This window comes from Sardina pilchardus, chromosome 3, assembly GCF_963854185.1.
Source record: "Sardina pilchardus chromosome 3, fSarPil1.1, whole genome shotgun sequence".
Classification (NCBI taxonomy): domain Eukaryota; kingdom Metazoa; phylum Chordata; class Actinopteri; order Clupeiformes; family Clupeidae; genus Sardina; species Sardina pilchardus.
Window position 1 is genome coordinate 11,209,703 of NC_084996.1, and position 17,228 is coordinate 11,226,930.

The window sequence follows — 17,228 nt, forward strand, 5'->3', positions numbered from 1 at the left end:
TCTTATTCGGAAGACTGTCATAATTGGGTAAAAATCGGAATAATAACGTCTATGTAAATAGTCAATGTCAAAAGACTGATGTCAGTATTTGATTAAAGAAATATTGATATGTGGTCTATATTGCGTCACTTCACCAGCCCTTCCTTTACGATAGATCACCTGGACATGAGATACAAATCAGGGAAACAAAGAATGAACGAGAGAAAGAAAAAATGGGCGATATGCACCTAGAGATAAATGAGAGAAATGAAGAGCAAGAAGGATGGAAACAAGTGGCTTGGTCGAGTTCATACTGAAACAATATGTCGGCAGGCCGGGCCAAGGCAGTGATGTATGGCGGAAAACGCTGACGGGGTCAGATCAGCCAGAAGAGTGGGCCCATCCCCATTACAGGCCATAACTGCTGCATTTATCAGGGAGAGGTGGCAGACGCCAGCGCTTAGTCAGTGTCACCGCGGTGCCCGGCGATACTGGCCCTGGTGCTTCCCCTCATCACTCACGCGCCTGCGGCCCCCGCCAGTGTGTCAAAAACCAAACAGTGCACGGGGGCCTTTACAGGGCACATCTGTGGGGAGGGGACAGACATGGGGTCACAGACTGGAGTTGACGTGTGTGCCAAGCCATGATGGTATGGGGGGACCGTTTTATTAGAGGGGATGAGTAACATTTGAAGAGAGGGTTTCAGAGGGAGGTCAAGGGAAAATCTGTGGAAGGGTGTGTGCAAAGTATGAGTGTGTATGTGTGTGGGCCTGTGAATGTGTGTGGGCCTGTGTGTGTGTGTTTGTGTACATGACCACGTGTGATAGTATGGATACTCCTGTGTGTGTGTGTGTGTGTGTGTGTGAGAGTGCATGTGTATGTGTGTGTGTACGCAGATACCTATGCGTGTGTGTGACAAATGTATTTGTGTGGGTGTATGCGTGCATGCACACCTGCTGTGTACATGTGTGTGTAGTGTGTGGATGCTCCTATGTGTGTGTGTGTGTGTGTGTGTGTGTGTGTGTGTGTAATGCATGTGTGTGCATGAAGACCCTCTAACAGTAAATGGAAGAATCCCCTCCAAGGTTCCATCTGCCCTTGTCCTCCCTCACCCCCAGCCTCTGTCTCCTGCTGGCTCAGTCAGACAGTGACAATATTGATGGTGGGTTCTTCCACAGCGTCGGTTTGCTTAGTCGTCTACAGTCATGGACAACGCCAAAAACAGGCAAGGTCCCTGTCCAACACAGACACAAAGAAAATAGCTGGAGAAGAGGAAATGGCGAGGGGAAAGACCATTTCAAATACGGTGTATATCGGTATATCTAACACTTTCTCTTGTTCAAGACCAAGCACCAAGTAAGAATTTGTACCACTGACATTTGAGTCAGCAAGAAGAGCTGGAGCTCTAACAGACAGTGGTTTGCTATCTGTGGAACCAAATGGATTGCATTGGATTGTTATTTCACTTTGCTTCGAACTGAGATGAGCAAGGAATTATGTATCCATGGCCTGCACCTCTTCATAGATTAGCTCCCTCTTTACTCCCATGCCATCCCATGTCCATCCAGTTTCATAGGGCTCCCTTTTGAAGAATTTCACGTTAAAATGTTTCTGCACAAATCGGCAAACAGTTTAATCTCCATAAGCCTATATCACCCCTCAGCTTCTCATTCTGCCTTTGGAGGAGAAAAAATATTAACACATTTGGCACTGGACATTTTCCTTATTTTTATCTGTTTGTGCGCCGGGGTGTGAATGCGTCTTTCTGCCACTGCTTGTCTCGCTAGAAAAGAGAGACCTTGTTTTGTCAAAAACAGTGTGGTGGAACCATGTTTTGGTTGGGCTCTGGTGCACTTGAACACAGACTCTCCTCCACTAGACTCCCTCATCAAACGCTCAGTAAACTGTGCACAATAGGGGAGTTGTACTATGACACTGTAGGGGTAAGAGGGAAAGGGGAGGGGGGGGGGGGGTAAATGGGTAGAGAGAGAGAAAGAGAGGGAGAGAGAGAGCAATTGCTCTCCACCTTCAGCAATTCTACCATTGCCTATTATTCATGCCCATATTTCCACAGGACATGTAAATCTCCATGGGTATAACACCTGGCTGTGATATGTAGGAGTATTTCATAACACGGCCTGAAAAACATAGACCATGCCCACGAGGCAACAGGCCGGCCGAGTGCAAACTCCAGGGTGGGATCAGGGCATGCACCCCTCGCACAGAGAAAGAATAACAGAAACCAGATAGAGATGGCCTCATCAATTAGCCACCGTGGTGCACTGCAATTTATATCATTCAGTCAGGGCCTGGGGCCCGGGCCCAACTGTGACAGAGTTGGCTCTAGCCGCGTGGCATGCAGACAGCAGGGGAGAGTCTGGCATGGCCTGCTTTGACCCCCTGCCCAAGACACAGTGCCTGACGCCAGTGCTGTTCCATGCCAGTCCGGCGTGCTTCAGTGTTGGCAACTTCAAGGGGTTTGGAGTGAGTTCTGCATGTGTGTGTGTGTGTGTGTGTGTGAGATTGTGAGTGTGTGTGTGTTTATGTGTGTGTGGCAAATTCAAACACCATAGAGGCGCGTGCCCATTCTGCATGTGCATATGCACACTTGCACCGTGTTGAGTCTATGTCTCAGCTAAGGTAGACAGAGCTGTGCCAGGGTTTACAAAAGCAGGTGTACTAGGACATACGAACAAGAGGCTTTCGTGCCACTTGTCAGGGCATGACAATGCCAGTTTTGTGTCAATAAAAGACTGAAGAACACAGTAGGTGAGGAGAGAGAGTCTTTTGTAGAGAGTAAGTAAACAGAGGTGTCTGTAGGCCTATGGACAGACCACAGGTGTGTCTTCACTTCACTAATGCAGGGTACACCAGAGATGCAGGGCTTGCTATACGCTGTTATGCACCAAGTGTTCTTGGCGTGTGTGTATGTGTGTGTGTGTGTGTGTGTGTGTGTGTCAGTGTCTGTGTCTGTGTCTGCATCTGTGAGTGTCTGGGTGTGTCTTCTGGCCACAGTTTCACATATTTTTCTAGGCATTTCTCTGTGTCTGTCTGCGTGTGCGTGTGTGTGTGTGTGTGTTGATTAGAGTCTAACACATACAGTAAGACAGCACCCTTGCCCACAAAAACAGTGGACCAGACGCCCAGACAGGCGGCCCGCATGACTGACTAACCCTCAGCCTCTCTGGGCCGCTGGGGCTGACTTCACGCCTGGCTCCTCCAGCTGTTTGCATTGGACCTGGAAGCAGTGCAGACAGAGCCGGGAAACGCTCACCAAACACAGGCAGGAATAAAAAGATTCACACTTTTAGCTGGGCACACAAAGAAAAACGTAAGCTGCACACATACACACACACACACACACACACTATAAAGACGCACATACCTACACACCTTTACACACACACACACACACACACACACACACTCGCTTACACATGTTCGAGGGCCTGTAGTTTTGGTACAATCACGAGACACTGCACACACAAATAATTTAAAGGGATTAAAACACATGCAAATTAAGAGACCATTGCAGGTTTTTTTTTATGTCATCCCACAGTTGCTGAGTGACATATCAAATGAGTTGGCAGTCATATTCAAATTTGCAGTGTTCTCTTAATTTTGAATATGACCGTCAAATCAATCAAATGTCATTCAGCAACCATAGGATGACATCAAAAAAATGTAGAGTGGTCTCATATGTTTTTCCAGAGCTGTATATGTGTGTATGTGGCTGAGTGCTACACAACACACATACACAAATATATTTAAACACATACAGCACACACATAAAATACACCCACACTTTACTCACTCACGTGTACATCCTTGGTAGAATCGATTTCCGTTTTTACAGCAATAATTCACAAGCTAGTATACAGCCCAGACCCTATTTCAAAACCCCAAAGCTCTCATGGGATTTTTGTGGTGATCCCCGATATGCCACTCCAGTACGGTTCTCTCAAAAGTGAGCTTTCTGTGCATTACTGACTACAGGATATGACACGGAAGAGTGACCACAGTCTACATAATAAGCCAGCTTAATGTATGGACCGGGGCGGAATTGTCACCATAGTCAGCATCAGGAAGCTGACCCCTAGGAAAAGCATCACAGGAATTTAGTAGAAAGACAAAAACAGCAAACCCAACTTGGAAGAAAATGTTCTGAGACAGCCCCAAAAATTGAGATGTTTAAAACATGTTCAGCCGGCTGAAAATGATACATACAGACTTCTATCTAATCGCAGTGAGATATATTGTTGGGTGGGTGGAGAGATGTGGCCAGTATAGACAAATCAGGCCACTTGATGTGCCATTTAAAGCCAAGAAAGATGAGCAAAGGCAAAAAAAGCGGCCACATCTTCCCACCAAGTTTGATTAAATAAAACATCAAAATATGTAAAACAAATATAAAAATATATACTGGGGTTCAGAGGGATTTCCGGCTACTCTATCATCATACGTCACTTGGATCAAAAGTGATGTGGGTAAACACTGCTCTGTGGTTTTACAACTGGATTTAAGCAAATAACTTGCATTTACACAAGTGAGGCTTTAGATTAAGATTGTTTTTCTTTTTAACTTTAAATGATAGGCTAACATGTGAATATATATCCAAACAGTTTAAGAAGCCACTGGGTGTGCTCAAAACAAATTATTTTCTGGTAAATATTTCTGTAAACAGCAATCCATCATATCAGATTATTAAACATTTATATCTGATTTTCTTGGTTGACATTTTAATGTGACAGGATTTGTATGTTTGAGCTGGTTAAAATGTATTTCAGCCCCCCACTGAAATTCTATGAGACAATATATTGTTAAAGTTAACATTTTAGGAGACTTGTCCCTCTATTTGTTTTCTCCTTCCATTTCTGATATAGCAGCACCAAACTAATTCCTCATTCAGAGTCACACTTCCTACTTTGCAGTGAAAGGCCTGGGCTATTGTGCCATCTGGTGGGCAACTAACATTCCTACAGAATAGATCTTCAAAATGCTTTCGCATACAGGTCTAGTGGAATTTCTGAACAACCAAAATAATTGTTGCATACAAAACAATCTGATCAACCTATTTTGAATCATCTGCCATTATAGCCTATGCGCTCAAATATCTTTAACAACAAACTTAGCCTACATCATGTATTTAAATGCAAATGGTTCTGGAATGCAATATATCCATGGACTATAATGCCTTCATCAACATCTTTGAAAAGGAAGACCTGAAGAGGAACTTCGCGGTCCGATTGCGTTCTGAGCGGAGAGTGACCTAGCCTGTTGAGGTGGCTAAAGTAGGCTACCACTCTACTGGTCCTATGACACAATAAGCGTTGGCTATTTTTTTCTCCTGGCCAAAGTTCATCTGGACCAAATTCAATCAAGTAAAACTCGAGGAAGCGCTCCGTATATGCGAACAGTGTTGAGATTGTTAGAAGAGCCTGTCAATCATTTACGTGCCACAAATCAGCTGGTGGTACCAAAGAAGGCGGTTCATTAGTCGAGTGAGCGTGCAGCTGCTGAGGAGGGGCATGGCGAGTTGAGTGGTTCACCCGAGGACAAACGCAGTGTAGCAACAATCTTCTCGAATGATCGCAACCCAGTGGTGTTCTTATTTCTCGTATTTGTTTTATGGCATATCCCCAAATTAACATATTATAGTGATATGTGGGTTCTATAGCAGTGCTATGACACTGCATACAACATATTTATAGGGGTGCTGATATTTAACTGCCTAGTTAAATGCACACTGTTTGCACACAAGCTGAAATACATGCCAGAGTGTTAATATACTTATACTTAATTGTCTAGATGAAAGGAATAATAATTAAAAAAAAAAAAAAAAACAGGCAGCCTTTGCAAGTTCAGAATGGTACCTCTAACATGCATCTATCCACACAGTAAATGATGATTAGAAACTAACACTTTAACCCACAATACCCTGTCTCTCTACCTAAACCTCCATCACAGTTTTGCTTGTCAGTGCACTTGACCAAATATAAACTTCATGTTTCTTGGCAGATACACAAACTGCAGTGGGGAGGAGCTTGCAGTTCCTGCCAGGACAGACTGAAGGACAAACAGCCAAAGGTGCAAGAGAAATAGGAAAAAACAGAGGACTGACTTTCTTAATTATAAAGGAATAGAAGGATCATAGACTGAAGTGGGAGTGTAAGTATGAAATATCTATTTTTTTACATTTCCATTTAGGGTCTTGTTTTGCTTTCATTTTTATCGTACCAGACTGAGAGGCTATAAAATATTTCCTGTTGAACGGTACTCTTTGGCTACGGAGTGGCTAAGCTGAGCTGCACTTTATATGAAATAGATTGATAATATCACATGCAAACTCCCAGATTATCAGTGTGATATATTTATGCTTTCATGTTTCATATTGTGGCCTTTTGAAAAGGTTTCTTTAGGCAACAGTTGATACTGTGGTCATAGCAAGGACAGGTGGCAGTATGTGGGCCTTTATAAACTTAAATTGTAGGCCATGAAATAACAATGATATACAATGTAAAAAACAGTGATATTTCAAAATGATAGGCAATTGCTAATTAACTGTCATCACAGACATTTCACCTACTTTCACATTTTAAATCAGAGTCCTCTGGTGTCAATGTAAGGTCATGTTTATAGAGACTTCACCTCTGGTATCAGGACACTCCTAAAAGTGTTTCTTATACACAGATTATTCCTGTGAGATAGGCTACTGCACTGACAAACTGAATTAAGAGTGATTATTCTGAGGAAAGTGATATACCCCCCCCCCCCCATATATAATCTACAGACATTGTGCCTTGCATTTCCCCTATATGCTGCATCAGATTTTCCGTCCTACAGTAACCCGAAATAGTTAACTGTACACAAATTGTATGGAAGGTGGTGTAATTCATAGGATGAATAGTCTTATCTGTTGATGTATTCACTCTGTAGGAAAGATGGCTTCAGCACCTATCCGCCTGCTACTCCGCCGAGGGTTTTCTGCTGCAGCGTCCCATGAAAGCCATGAGGGAGGAGGTCTGTATTTAATCATTCGGCATCTTTTTACTGATGTCCCTGTTTTTCTGTGTCCCTCCAGAGTCCTTCCATCGGCCAGAGTGCGAGATGGTTAAGTGTGAATAACTGAGTGAAGAGGAGAGAGAGGGAGAATGAATTAACTGCTTAGTTGTGTCAGAGTGCTGTTGTGTGATTTAAAGGTTTTTCTCAGCACCATGCACATTTGTAAAACTCTGGCATAGTGTTAGGACTATCTGTCAAGTCACCTTTACTTAAACTTCATAGTCATGGCGTCTAACGATATTTCTCAATAAGTACTTCAGTGAGAGTGACACTAAAGTATCTGAACGCCCCCTCAGCGAAAACCTGGAAGATTCTGTCATTTGTCCTGGCCCTGCCTGGAGTTACCGTGTGCATGATCAACGCTTACCTGAAGGCACAGGAGCATGCAAAACACGGACGTCCAGAGTTTGTGCCCTACCCTCACCTTCGCGTCCGCACCAAGGTACAACCAGGCAGAGATTTGTTTACCACAAGCTTCCACTTCTTCCTCTCACTGGCAACTAGGTTCCAGTCAAGTTTGAGCATCTGAAGAGTAAATGTGGAGTAAAATATAATGTCACAAGGTTACAATATGAACAGAGGCCATCATCATAGATGTGAGAGAGCCTGTAATGAAATACTGTATAAGCCACAGGCTGATAAAAGTCAGTTCATGAGGACAACATACACCTACATACTAACAACAATGACAGAATGTCTTTGATGTGCTCTGAAGTTTTAATGACTATACAACTGCTGTTTCCTTTGTAATCTCTTTCAGCCCTGGCCCTGGGGTGATGGCAACCACTCTCTCTTCCACAATCCTCACACCAATGCCTTACCCACTGGTTATGAGGGCCACGGCCATCACTAGTCACAGCACCTCCTTGTGTCCACCAGAAACCTCATGTTCACTCCTACATCATGAGCTAATTACCTGTATGACATGAGCACAGGGGCCAATCAAATAACTGAGGAATTAAATAATAAAATTCTTCTTTTTTCTTAAGTGTAACCGGTGTTGTTTTGTGTGATCAGTCAAAATGTCTAAAATGTAACAAAAAGATTAACCTTCGGTTTCATGAAGATGTCACTAAGTCAAAAACAACCAAGTATGGAAAAATCACTGATGAATAGAAGGTATTTGGTCTCAAAGTGCAGCATTATGTTTACATAAAGGATAGTGACATGTGACAAACAATGAGTGTTTGTCCTGTGTAACTGTAAATTGTCTTCACTGATTGATTACCTCTTCATACACTTACCTGGTGACGTGCACTTTTCAAGGTGAAATAGTTGTAAATAAGCCTGAACGCCTGTGTGTGTCCACTCCACTGTCAAACAACAATGTCAAATCTTTGTGTCTGGTTTATTAGGATTTGTCTTTGTAAAGTCACATCTCATTATACATCTTTCATTTCTATAAGATTTTTCATTTACACTATATACATCTGTGACTTGGTTAGAATGAGAGGATGGCTGGTATACTAGTATTTCTGTGTACAATGGAAAAATACCATTTTTCTATGACACCTACATATGACACAAACAAAATATAACTGAGGAGCGCATATTTACACCAGACACCAATCACTCAAACTTAGCTCCTTGATCAATGCTTATCTTGGCAAAGTCTTGTTTTACATATTTACAAAAAATACTTACAAAATGAGGAGTACAAAAATATAAAGTAAACACAAAGGCGTCCCTGTTGTACTGATTGTTACACATATTGACACTTCATAAGCACATAGTTATGCCTTTTCAAAATGAACTGTGGCAGAAAGAGTACCCTAGCTTATATGGCAACATCTATGGTATATCCAATGGGGGTGTTGACACTATGAAGATGAACTGGGTGCTCTGCCAAAAACTTTAAGAGTTTTAAAAAACAAAAATGTACAAAGACAAAAATGCTTTGGAATTAGCAAGAAAAACATAAACAAGGACATTCTATCATGGCAATGAATTAGTTATGACATTAATACATAATACAACGGAAAAACGGATCAAATGGTAGAGTGGTGGTAAAACCACTTTCATTTAATTTCTCCTCAACCCTGTGTTGCCCATATCTGCTCCATGCAACTCTCCACCCCTTCAGCTAAGAGCTGCCGCTGCCAGTCCTAGTAGATCTCGTTTCAAACTCTCCTGGCAGTCTGCATGCTTGGCCAACCGCAGCAGGCAGTCCGCTGCCTGGACTGGTGGAAGGGAGGCAGTGGGTGACATGCGATTCACTCCCTGTGGACGCAGCAGTATGGACAAGCTTGCCCGCCCCAGTCTAGGGTAGTTGTAGCGCTGGGAGAACCAGTACAGCTGTGGCAGTAGAGGCGCCAGTGTGCAGTTGCTAACTAAGGTCCCTTCTGTGGCTGAAGACAGGGTGTCTGGCGGGAACTTTAGGGGTGTTCGAGGAACCTGTTCCACCTCTGGGCTGCTCCCTACTTTAGGGTTCTTTTTGGCAGTCTTGGGGGTGGACTTTGGTCCCGATTGCAAAGGGCTCTTCACAACTTTACTGGACTGCAGTGGTCTGGGTATTCCACCCAGAACAGGTTTGGGTGACCTTTGAGGCAAAGACAATGAAGCTGGTTTAGTGGCTATGGTGTGGAGCAAGGTCACACACAGGTCCTCTGTGACTCTCTGTAAGCCAGTCACCAAAAAACGGCATGCCCCGACCATCGCCTCAGCCAAAGCAGTCTTCTGGAAATCTGGGGACTCCCAGGACTTCAGAGTCAGCGACTCTAGGAGGCGACATCGCCCTCCAGCACCCTGGTCTGTGTCCCCCTCCTGCTCTTTCCCTCCTTCTCCATCGGTCAGGCGACAGCCATGCAGGTAGTGTAGCACAGGAATCAGCATTCCATACCTCACATCCTTGATCGGAATGGCCTCCCCCTCTTTGCCCTGAGCTTCACCGAACCCTCCGGTCAGCAAGGCTCTGAAGTACTCCGAGCCTCCGTCACCCGACTCCCCCTCACCACCTGCCAAAGCCTCCCGACAAGCAGGTACCTGGCTGCCATCGTCCAGCTGCAGGAAGATGTCGTGTGTCGCGTCAGTGTAAGAGCAGCTGCTAGACAGGCATGGCTTTTTTGGTGAGGGGGGTAAATCATTTCCTGTTCCTTTTAGAGAATCCAGAGCAGTGTTGGGACTTGAGGGGGTTTCTACAGTGACCTGTGGTTCTACACTCCCTTTCTTTTGGTCTACCTCTGTCTTGGAATGTACCAGCAGATTGGAGAGGCAGCCAATCAGGAGAGAGGAGTACAGCAAGTGGAATCGAGATAATGTCACTTCCTGCGGTGGGCAAAGCCAACAGGAGAGGAAGGATTTGCATCTCTCTGGATGATTGTTGTCATCCTTGCTGTCAGGCAGACAACAAAGGGGTTCCAGTGCGTGCATGAGGCCTCTGTTGTCAAAAAGGAGCTTCTTCAATAGGACTTTGTTGCTGTAAAGACAGAGGTGGTACACATTTACAAACAAGAAACCACATCTCATTCAATGAAACTTCCACCATTAATAGTACCTTCTGCCTTTGTACCTTAGTACCTATAGCACCAGGGAGTTCTACCTGATGTTCTAGCAAAACTACTATTTACCTTTTTACCTTTGAATATATCACATACCTGCAAATCAGAGGTAAAGAAAGAGCACCGAACAGCCGGTCCACCTCTATACCAGACAGCATGATATGAGACAGAACTCCTGTGCCAAAGCCTGCTTCACACTGAACTCGCAAGTTACTGAGCAAGCCAAGACCTAAGGGAGATGATAAAGACAAGAAATAGTGAGTGGGAGAGGGTAAAAACAATTATTGATATCATAAAAGGAGCAAAATACTTGGTGAAATAAACTGTCAGACTGAATTGAACTGAACTGAACTGAATTGAATATTAAGGTGTCTCACCTAATTGTCTGACTTTAGCCTTCACCCTATCTGTCTGCCTCTCCTGGCCTCTGCGGACTCTGATGCTGCTGCCTCTAAGACAGAGGTCCTGGTGAATCATGGCCACGGCACCAGTGCGCAGCAGGGCCTGCAGGCAGTTAGGGTTGCAGCTGAGGCGGCTCAGCATGCGGAAGCATCGGCCGCTGGGGTCCTTGTGCTGGGTGAGGTAGTAGAGGAGGCCAGAGAGGACGCCTGAATTGACCAGTGTCGCGCTTGGATCAGAGGCGTGGGAGAAGCGAGAGAGTAACAAGAGAATGGGAGATTCTGGGGCCCACGGCTCTGGGTGGTACGGGTGATGGTATGCTGGGGTTCTGGACAGCACTGGAAGGGCGTCCAGTGAGACTACACTGGAACAGGTGGAGGAGGAGAAAGAGGAGGCGGATGAGTGGGAGGAGGAAGATGATAATGAAGAAACTCTGGGTCTTTTCTTGGGCGGGGAGCACACCTTGGAAGGACTGGTGGGTTTGGGGCCAGAGGTGCACAGAGGCGGACTTTGAGGGTTGCTAGGAGACAGTGGCACGTTTCTCTGTGAGGAATGTGGAGCTGTGAGCTGGTTCGGTGGAGACAGAACACCTGGCTTGGATACAGATGAGACGCTGGACTGAGGAAGTGACAAGGTCGGAGAGAGACATGTGCCAGATGAGCTAGCATCTGAGATTGGCGTAACGGGCGAATTTGCCACTGAGGGTGAAGAGGCGTGTGAACCCCCACAGTCACTCTCCGTGCTAGCGGGAGACTCCAGTAGCTCTCCTTCAGAGGATATCAGACCTTCAGATACCAGCCAGGACCTAGACACACCAAGCGAGAGAGCAAATGTCAATTAACACGATGGTCATACAGCTGAAAATCATACAGCTGAAACAAGTTAAATTTACATTTAAGCAAATATGTTTGTACAAAACAACGACTTGCAAAGAACAAATGTTTCTGTCACTAACCTCAGGCTGAGAAAGCTAGATGATCCCGAACCCTGCTCCTTCCCAACATCATCTTTTTTGTTCCCATCAGGGTGTGGAAAGTCAAAGGAATCAAAACATGACGGAGACATTAAATCACTAGCTGAGGAGGGGCTGGAATCTGACTTGGCCACTGGCTCCTCCCCTTTGGCATACTCAACCAATCGTGCCACCAGCAGTGGTATCAGTCCAAGATCTTGCAGCTGCTCCAAGGCCGATTCGTCATAGACGAAATCCACACAGGCCAGAATGGCCAGTCGTGTGAGTGGGTGATTCTGATGGGCAGAGAGGAAGCCAATCAGGACCTCCAACCCTCCGCTCTCCTTGACTTTGACCCGGTTCACCGCCTCCTTGCAACACAAGCAGAGAGCCTTGAGTAAAACTCCAGACTTGGCGGGGTCCTTCTTCACTTCCTCGGAAAACTTCTGAATGGCCCCTAGTGAGCCCACAAGAGGTCGCAGGCAGCCTTGGGAGCAGAGGTTGGCCAAGGTCTTCAGTGCCAGCTCCTCCAGGGGCTTGGCTGCTTCCTCTGAGATCAGGGCCCCAAGCTGAGCCAGTGCCCCAGACCGTGACACCTCCCGGGCACACTCGGCACCACAGCCTCTGGTGAGCTCATGGAGGGCACGGAGGGAAGCCCGTCTGAGCCCCAGAGGAAGCTCTGGCGACATGAGTGGGGCCAAGGCAGACATGGCCCCCTGGGAGAGCAGTAACAAGCGGTTGGCAGGGGTGTCTGCCAGGTAGAGGAGAGCGCGGGCGGCCGACTGGGCACACTCCAGCTTGGCAGAGGACGGGAGGGAGGACGGAGAGACAGAAGAGGGCGATGACGGGGAGGAGGGGTTGGGCGAGGAGGAGGAGGACGGGGTTGAGGGGGAAAGAGAGAGGAGGAGAGGGGGGACTCCGCCTGAGATGAAAAATAGAGATTTTATTTTAAAAAGCAAAAACACAACCTGTAAAATAAAAACATTGTCAAATAGCTTGATGATGATCTATTTTGAAACAAATAAGGAACAACATATTGAGTATGAGAATATTACAGAGAAACATCGAGGGAAACCAGGCAGAATTAATTATTCTCAACTGACCAGCAGAATGAACCAAAGCAGAGCCCTCAGGATCCATCGCAAGGTTCCCTAAGGCCCTAGCAGCTCTGTTCTCCAAAGTCTCCACAGCAACATTTCCCTTCATAACGCCCACTGCAATGAGCAAGAAAATATGTGTAACAACTTTCCTTCAAGCTTCGTCTTCATAACACCTGATTCCATATCATGACCACACAGGAACTTACCAATTACTGCTATTCCTTCCAGCTTTCTTACCTTCGGTTGGAAACAGAAAATGCAGTCAGAATTGAAAGCGATTGTGCAATGTCTCCTGTTCATAACCATATACCATGCAGAAATAGAATTAAACCACCTTTGTTAACAAAACATAGGCTAACATGGCAACATATGGTCTCAGTAATTATATACATGTTACATAATTTAAAAAATGTGTCAAAACCACTTAATCATGCAAGAACAACTGACTGAATTCCTTTGCTCACCTCTCTTCGTGCTTCTCTCTCAGTGCAACAGTTGGCAAGGATGCTGAGGGCCAAGTCTAAGGTCTTCCTGGAGCTGTCAGGTCTTCTAAGGAGGTCCAACAGAGGTGGGAGACCCCCTTGTGATCTGTACCTGTTTATTCTGCTGTCTCCCCCTTTGATGTGCTGCGTCCGGATAGCCACCAGTGCACGCCACTGACTGGCTTGAAGCTTCTTCTGAATGTCTCTGGTCTTGTCCCTACCTTCCTTATTTTTGGGCTCTGTCTCTTGGGAAACATTGCTCTGATTGCTTGCTGCAAGTGATACTTTGGACAACTGGGAAATACACCAGGTCAAAGAAGACTCTGGTAGTGCAGAGGACCCTTCTTTGGAACTACCATTAGAGCTTTTTAAGTGGCCATGTGTGGCCATGACAACTACACAGTCCTACCCCCAATCTAACTCCTTAGCCTATGTGACAGGGAGAGTCAGAGCAGAGGTTTGGTGGACGTTCCTAGAAACGCTTTTAAGACTTACATAAACGTCCATCAAATGTAATTTACAGTTGAACAGTAAATTCAAAAAGCGTAGTCAATAACGTTTAAGTCCATGTCAAGAAGGGACTGAGCCTGCAAAAAAACTACAGTCACCATCATTACAAACGAAAAAAGTTATAACCAGGCAACGCCTCTAAGCAGTGTTGCTGGGAGTTGTAGTTTTTTTTTAACCATTCGTCCGCTGTCCGAATATGTTAGGCCTGCGAAAGAAAGTAGGTCTCACCAATGTTTAGCTGAAAATAGCTACAAGCTTTCACCTCATACATGTATTTAATCCTCTTCCTAAGCCTGACACCGCATTTTCATTGACTAAACCTTCCTTCATTCGACATTTATATAATCAAGCAAACGCAATAATCTTGGTATAGCACAGACGCCATCTTTAGCAGAGCGACAAACAGGGAGGCGTCATGGGAGGCGTTGGCGGAAAGGGGGAGCGTATCAGTTCTGAGGGAGGAACATTTACCCATGGATCTTGTAGTTTTACTTACGAGAATGTGCTATCTCCCCCGGTGCTACCACATCCGTGAGACTGCATTTCCCAAGGCATCCACCACAGTGCCTCTCGGATGTAGCTCCGACACAAAGCACCCAGGGATTGCAGTTTATTATCTGCCTATCAGCATTTGTTTATCCACAAGGTGACTACAGTACCCATATGCTAACATTCATTTCGTCACCTTTCATTTCTAAAACTCGCTTGAGGGTGGACAAACTATAGGTTGTTGTTATAATCATCGGTTTAGTTGATGCGGTAGATAATTCATCGCTGCCAAACTAGTGTTGTTTAAATCGTCGATAATATCTGTTGATATCACAAGTTATCAATCAAGGATTCTCAAGTGCCAAACAAGATGGAGGAGGTCATCGAAACGATTGTTACCGAGAGTATTGAAGTCGAGGAGAGCACGACCACGCTTCCCACTTTGGAGCCCGAAAAAGCGAAAGGAGGTAACGTGCGCAAAGTCGGTGTTACAAGTAATCGAGTCCACCAGTAACTGCATGCGAGGAGCACATGATGAATGCTGATCATCGCAGTAATACACATTCACACAAGAATTTGTTGTTGTTATTGTTTAGAGTGGTTATTTCAAACACAGTGGTAATACAGACATGATATTGTATTATTGCAATGTAGGCTACATTAAATAATAATAATAATAATAATAATAATGATAATAATAACACATGATTTTCAGTAGCCTAGACTATTCCAACAAGCATTTTATTTGAAAAAGTAGGCTGCAGTAAGTTATTTCCTGTTTTTATAAATACAGCTCACTTTACCATGCTTAACAATAACTCTATGGCCATCATTGTTATCAAAAGTGAATAAGTCAACTCAATTCATCATGTTTCTCTTTCTTAAGAGTTTGTTTGGACTCTACAAGCTACATGGCAGCTTGTGAACACTCGCTTGGAAATGGATCAGGAATTTGACCAGCCTGTGTGCAAAAAGAAGAAGCTTTGGGAGACAGTTGCTGAGAGGGTAACTGCAAAGCTTCAGGCTGCTGGGAACCTGGATGTGGCCGTGAAGGCCTATGAGTGTGATCTGAAGTGGAGGAACATGCTGGCCACGTACCGCAAAAACACAGAACGTGCCAAGCGTCTTGGGGCGCAGAGCGTCCACTGGGAGTTCTTCAAGGCCATGCACAATGTGCTGGGCAAGAGTCGGGAGGAGATTGAGGCCCAGCGCAAGGCAAAGCTGAATGGCACCAAGCTGGGCAAGGCTATTGCCAGCAAACGGTTCACCCCCATTCTGCCCATCCCTTCAATAACAGCGGCCCCGACAATAACAGCTGCCACATCCATAACAGCCACCCCCATGCACCCAAAGCCCCCTCAGCAAACTCAGGATGTGCTGCATCTATACCTGGAGCTACAGGAGAGGAAGATGAACATGTGGGCTCAGCAAAAGGCGCTGGAGGAGAGGAAGATTGAAGCCATTAACAACCTGGCACGCGCCATCTCCAGCTTGGCACAGGACAATAGTGTCCAGCTGCCAAAAGAGTAATAAAGGTGAACCAGGCAAGGACCCAGTGCATCAACCTTTCATTAATGGAACTCAACTGTTTGGGATATTAGGTTATTTGCCTTTAACCTCTGTGTTAGACAGGAGGTTCCTTTAACTGGTATATTTAAGTTCTTGGTTCTATTTTTATCATAATCTGAAATGAATATGTGTGGGCCAGCATTTTCATGATAAGGACTGAAACTGTGAATCAAGAATATGTGGTGTACTGTATTTTCCAGGGACAGGAAGGGCGTCAGGAATGACTCTCTTGAAACCAAGATTGGTCCTTTTTAACGATGACAATGTCCTCCGTTAACTATAACAAAAAAAACAAAAAAAACTCCAAGCCTCTGACAATATTGAAATGTAATGAAAAAGGGAGTGACCTTTGTGTGTGTGTGTGTGTGTGTGTGTGTGTGTGTGTGTGTGTGTTTGAGGTGGAGTTAAGATACAAGGCATTGTGTTCGGATGAAGTGGAAATAGATAACACCCTAACAAGCTTTTTTCCAGGTTATGCAAGTTAATGACTTCATAATAATGTAGTTGTACAAAAAACAGTCTTATCTGATACTAGAAACAGATTAGTAATGATATCCCACAATTCCATTCTGACAGATGTTCAACTTAATCTATTGTTGGTGTATTTTTTTGTGGGTCACAAACCTGTAAATATGGTGTGCATATTTATCAGTGACCTTGTTTAGTAAAACATATATTTGTTAATAAGAAGTCTGTATATTATACTTTTAATAAAAAAAAACAGGATAAGTGTTTATTGATTATTTCACTGGGAGTAAAGATCAGATATACAGTAATTCACTGAATACTGCAAGTGCATGATTTAGTGGCTGAAGTGGGGGAATAAAGTGCCAGTACCCGACACCAACTGGTATATGTAAATCATTATCACATTTGACATTTCTACTGTGAAAAACAATGCTTTGAGATGTGTCTATATACAATATAAACTTATTTAGTATAGGAATCATTTCCAAGCAACATTTCCTTCTAATTTATACAACTGACATGTAGCTTACAGTATATTTAGTATAAGTTGACCTATTTAACAACATTTGATTCTTCTTGAGCAATTAAAGTGCTTACTGCTGAGTTCAAAACAAATGTAACTAGTAACATATTGAACACTTTCAAATTGAATTGATCGCACATACCGTATATAATGATTTTTGGCAAGTTTTAAGGATAGAAGCATTAACCCTTTGAGACC

General features: G+C 44.5%; 3 protein-coding genes across 4 annotated transcripts; 2 read left to right on the forward strand and 1 right to left on the reverse strand.

Moving 5' to 3' along the window:
* Positions 1–5,990: 5,990 nt before the first annotated feature.
* On the forward strand, positions 5,991–8,035 carry LOC134076630 (cytochrome c oxidase subunit 6A, mitochondrial). Its single transcript, XM_062531778.1, has 4 exons — positions 5,991–6,147; positions 6,916–6,999; positions 7,338–7,483; positions 7,802–8,035. The coding sequence occupies exons 2-4, from the start codon at positions 6,921–6,923 to the stop codon at positions 7,892–7,894; spliced, it is 318 nt and encodes a 105-aa protein (XP_062387762.1). The 5' UTR covers positions 5,991–6,147; positions 6,916–6,920; the 3' UTR covers positions 7,895–8,035.
* A 335-nt stretch (positions 8,036–8,370) lies between these two features.
* On the reverse strand, positions 8,371–14,378 carry armc5 (armadillo repeat containing 5). The gene is made up of 7 exons (XM_062531777.1): positions 13,454–14,378; positions 13,196–13,226; positions 12,993–13,103; positions 11,893–12,811; positions 10,916–11,742; positions 10,635–10,767; positions 8,371–10,456 (listed from the first exon to the last, which is right to left on the reverse strand). Exons 1-7 carry the CDS (start codon positions 13,859–13,861, stop codon positions 9,121–9,123), a joined length of 3,765 nt encoding a protein of 1,254 aa, XP_062387761.1. The 5' UTR covers positions 13,862–14,378; the 3' UTR covers positions 8,371–9,120.
* Positions 14,379–14,649: 271 nt separating this feature from the next.
* Positions 14,650–16,939, forward strand: si:dkey-66i24.7 (uncharacterized). Of its 2 annotated transcripts, none has more exons than XM_062531780.1 (2): positions 14,650–14,937; positions 15,357–16,939. In XM_062531780.1, the coding sequence occupies exons 1-2, from the start codon at positions 14,841–14,843 to the stop codon at positions 15,998–16,000; spliced, it is 741 nt and encodes a 246-aa protein (XP_062387764.1). In that variant the 5' UTR covers positions 14,650–14,840; the 3' UTR covers positions 16,001–16,939. The 2 variants fall into 2 exon arrangements, with proteins under 2 accessions (XP_062387764.1, XP_062387765.1); XM_062531781.1 differs by lacking the exon at positions 14,650–14,937 and adding an exon at positions 15,004–15,023 and having other exon boundaries at positions 15,357–16,938.
* The last annotated feature ends 289 nt before the right edge of the window (positions 16,940–17,228 follow it).

What these genes read in the sequence shown, in the direction of transcription:
- LOC134076630 (XM_062531778.1), top strand. Translation starts at nt 6,921, where the DNA reads ATGGCTTCAGCACCTATCCGCCTGCTACTCCGCCGAGGGTTTTCTGCT. An exon ending in TGAAAGCCATGAGGGAGGAG is followed by an intron (nt 7,000 to 7,337) that starts GTCTGTATTTAA and finishes ACGCCCCCTCAG; the next exon opens with CGAAAACCTGGAAGATTCTG. An exon ending in ACCTTCGCGTCCGCACCAAG is followed by an intron (nt 7,484 to 7,801) that starts GTACAACCAGGC and finishes AATCTCTTTCAG; the next exon opens with CCCTGGCCCTGGGGTGATGG.
- armc5 (XM_062531777.1), bottom strand. Translation starts at nt 13,861, where the DNA reads ATGGCCACACATGGCCACTTAAAAAGCTCTAATGGTAGTTCCAAAGAA. An exon ending in AGAGAGAAGCACGAAGAGAG is followed by an intron (nt 13,227 to 13,453) that starts GTGAGCAAAGGA and finishes TTCCAACCGAAG; the next exon opens with GTAAGAAAGCTGGAAGGAAT. An exon ending in TCTAGCTTTCTCAGCCTGAG is followed by an intron (nt 11,743 to 11,892) that starts GTTAGTGACAGA and finishes TGGTGTGTCTAG; the next exon opens with GTCCTGGCTGGTATCTGAAG.
- si:dkey-66i24.7 (XM_062531780.1), top strand. Translation starts at nt 14,841, where the DNA reads ATGGAGGAGGTCATCGAAACGATTGTTACCGAGAGTATTGAAGTCGAG. An exon ending in GCCCGAAAAAGCGAAAGGAG is followed by an intron (nt 14,938 to 15,356) that starts GTAACGTGCGCA and finishes CTCTTTCTTAAG; the next exon opens with AGTTTGTTTGGACTCTACAA.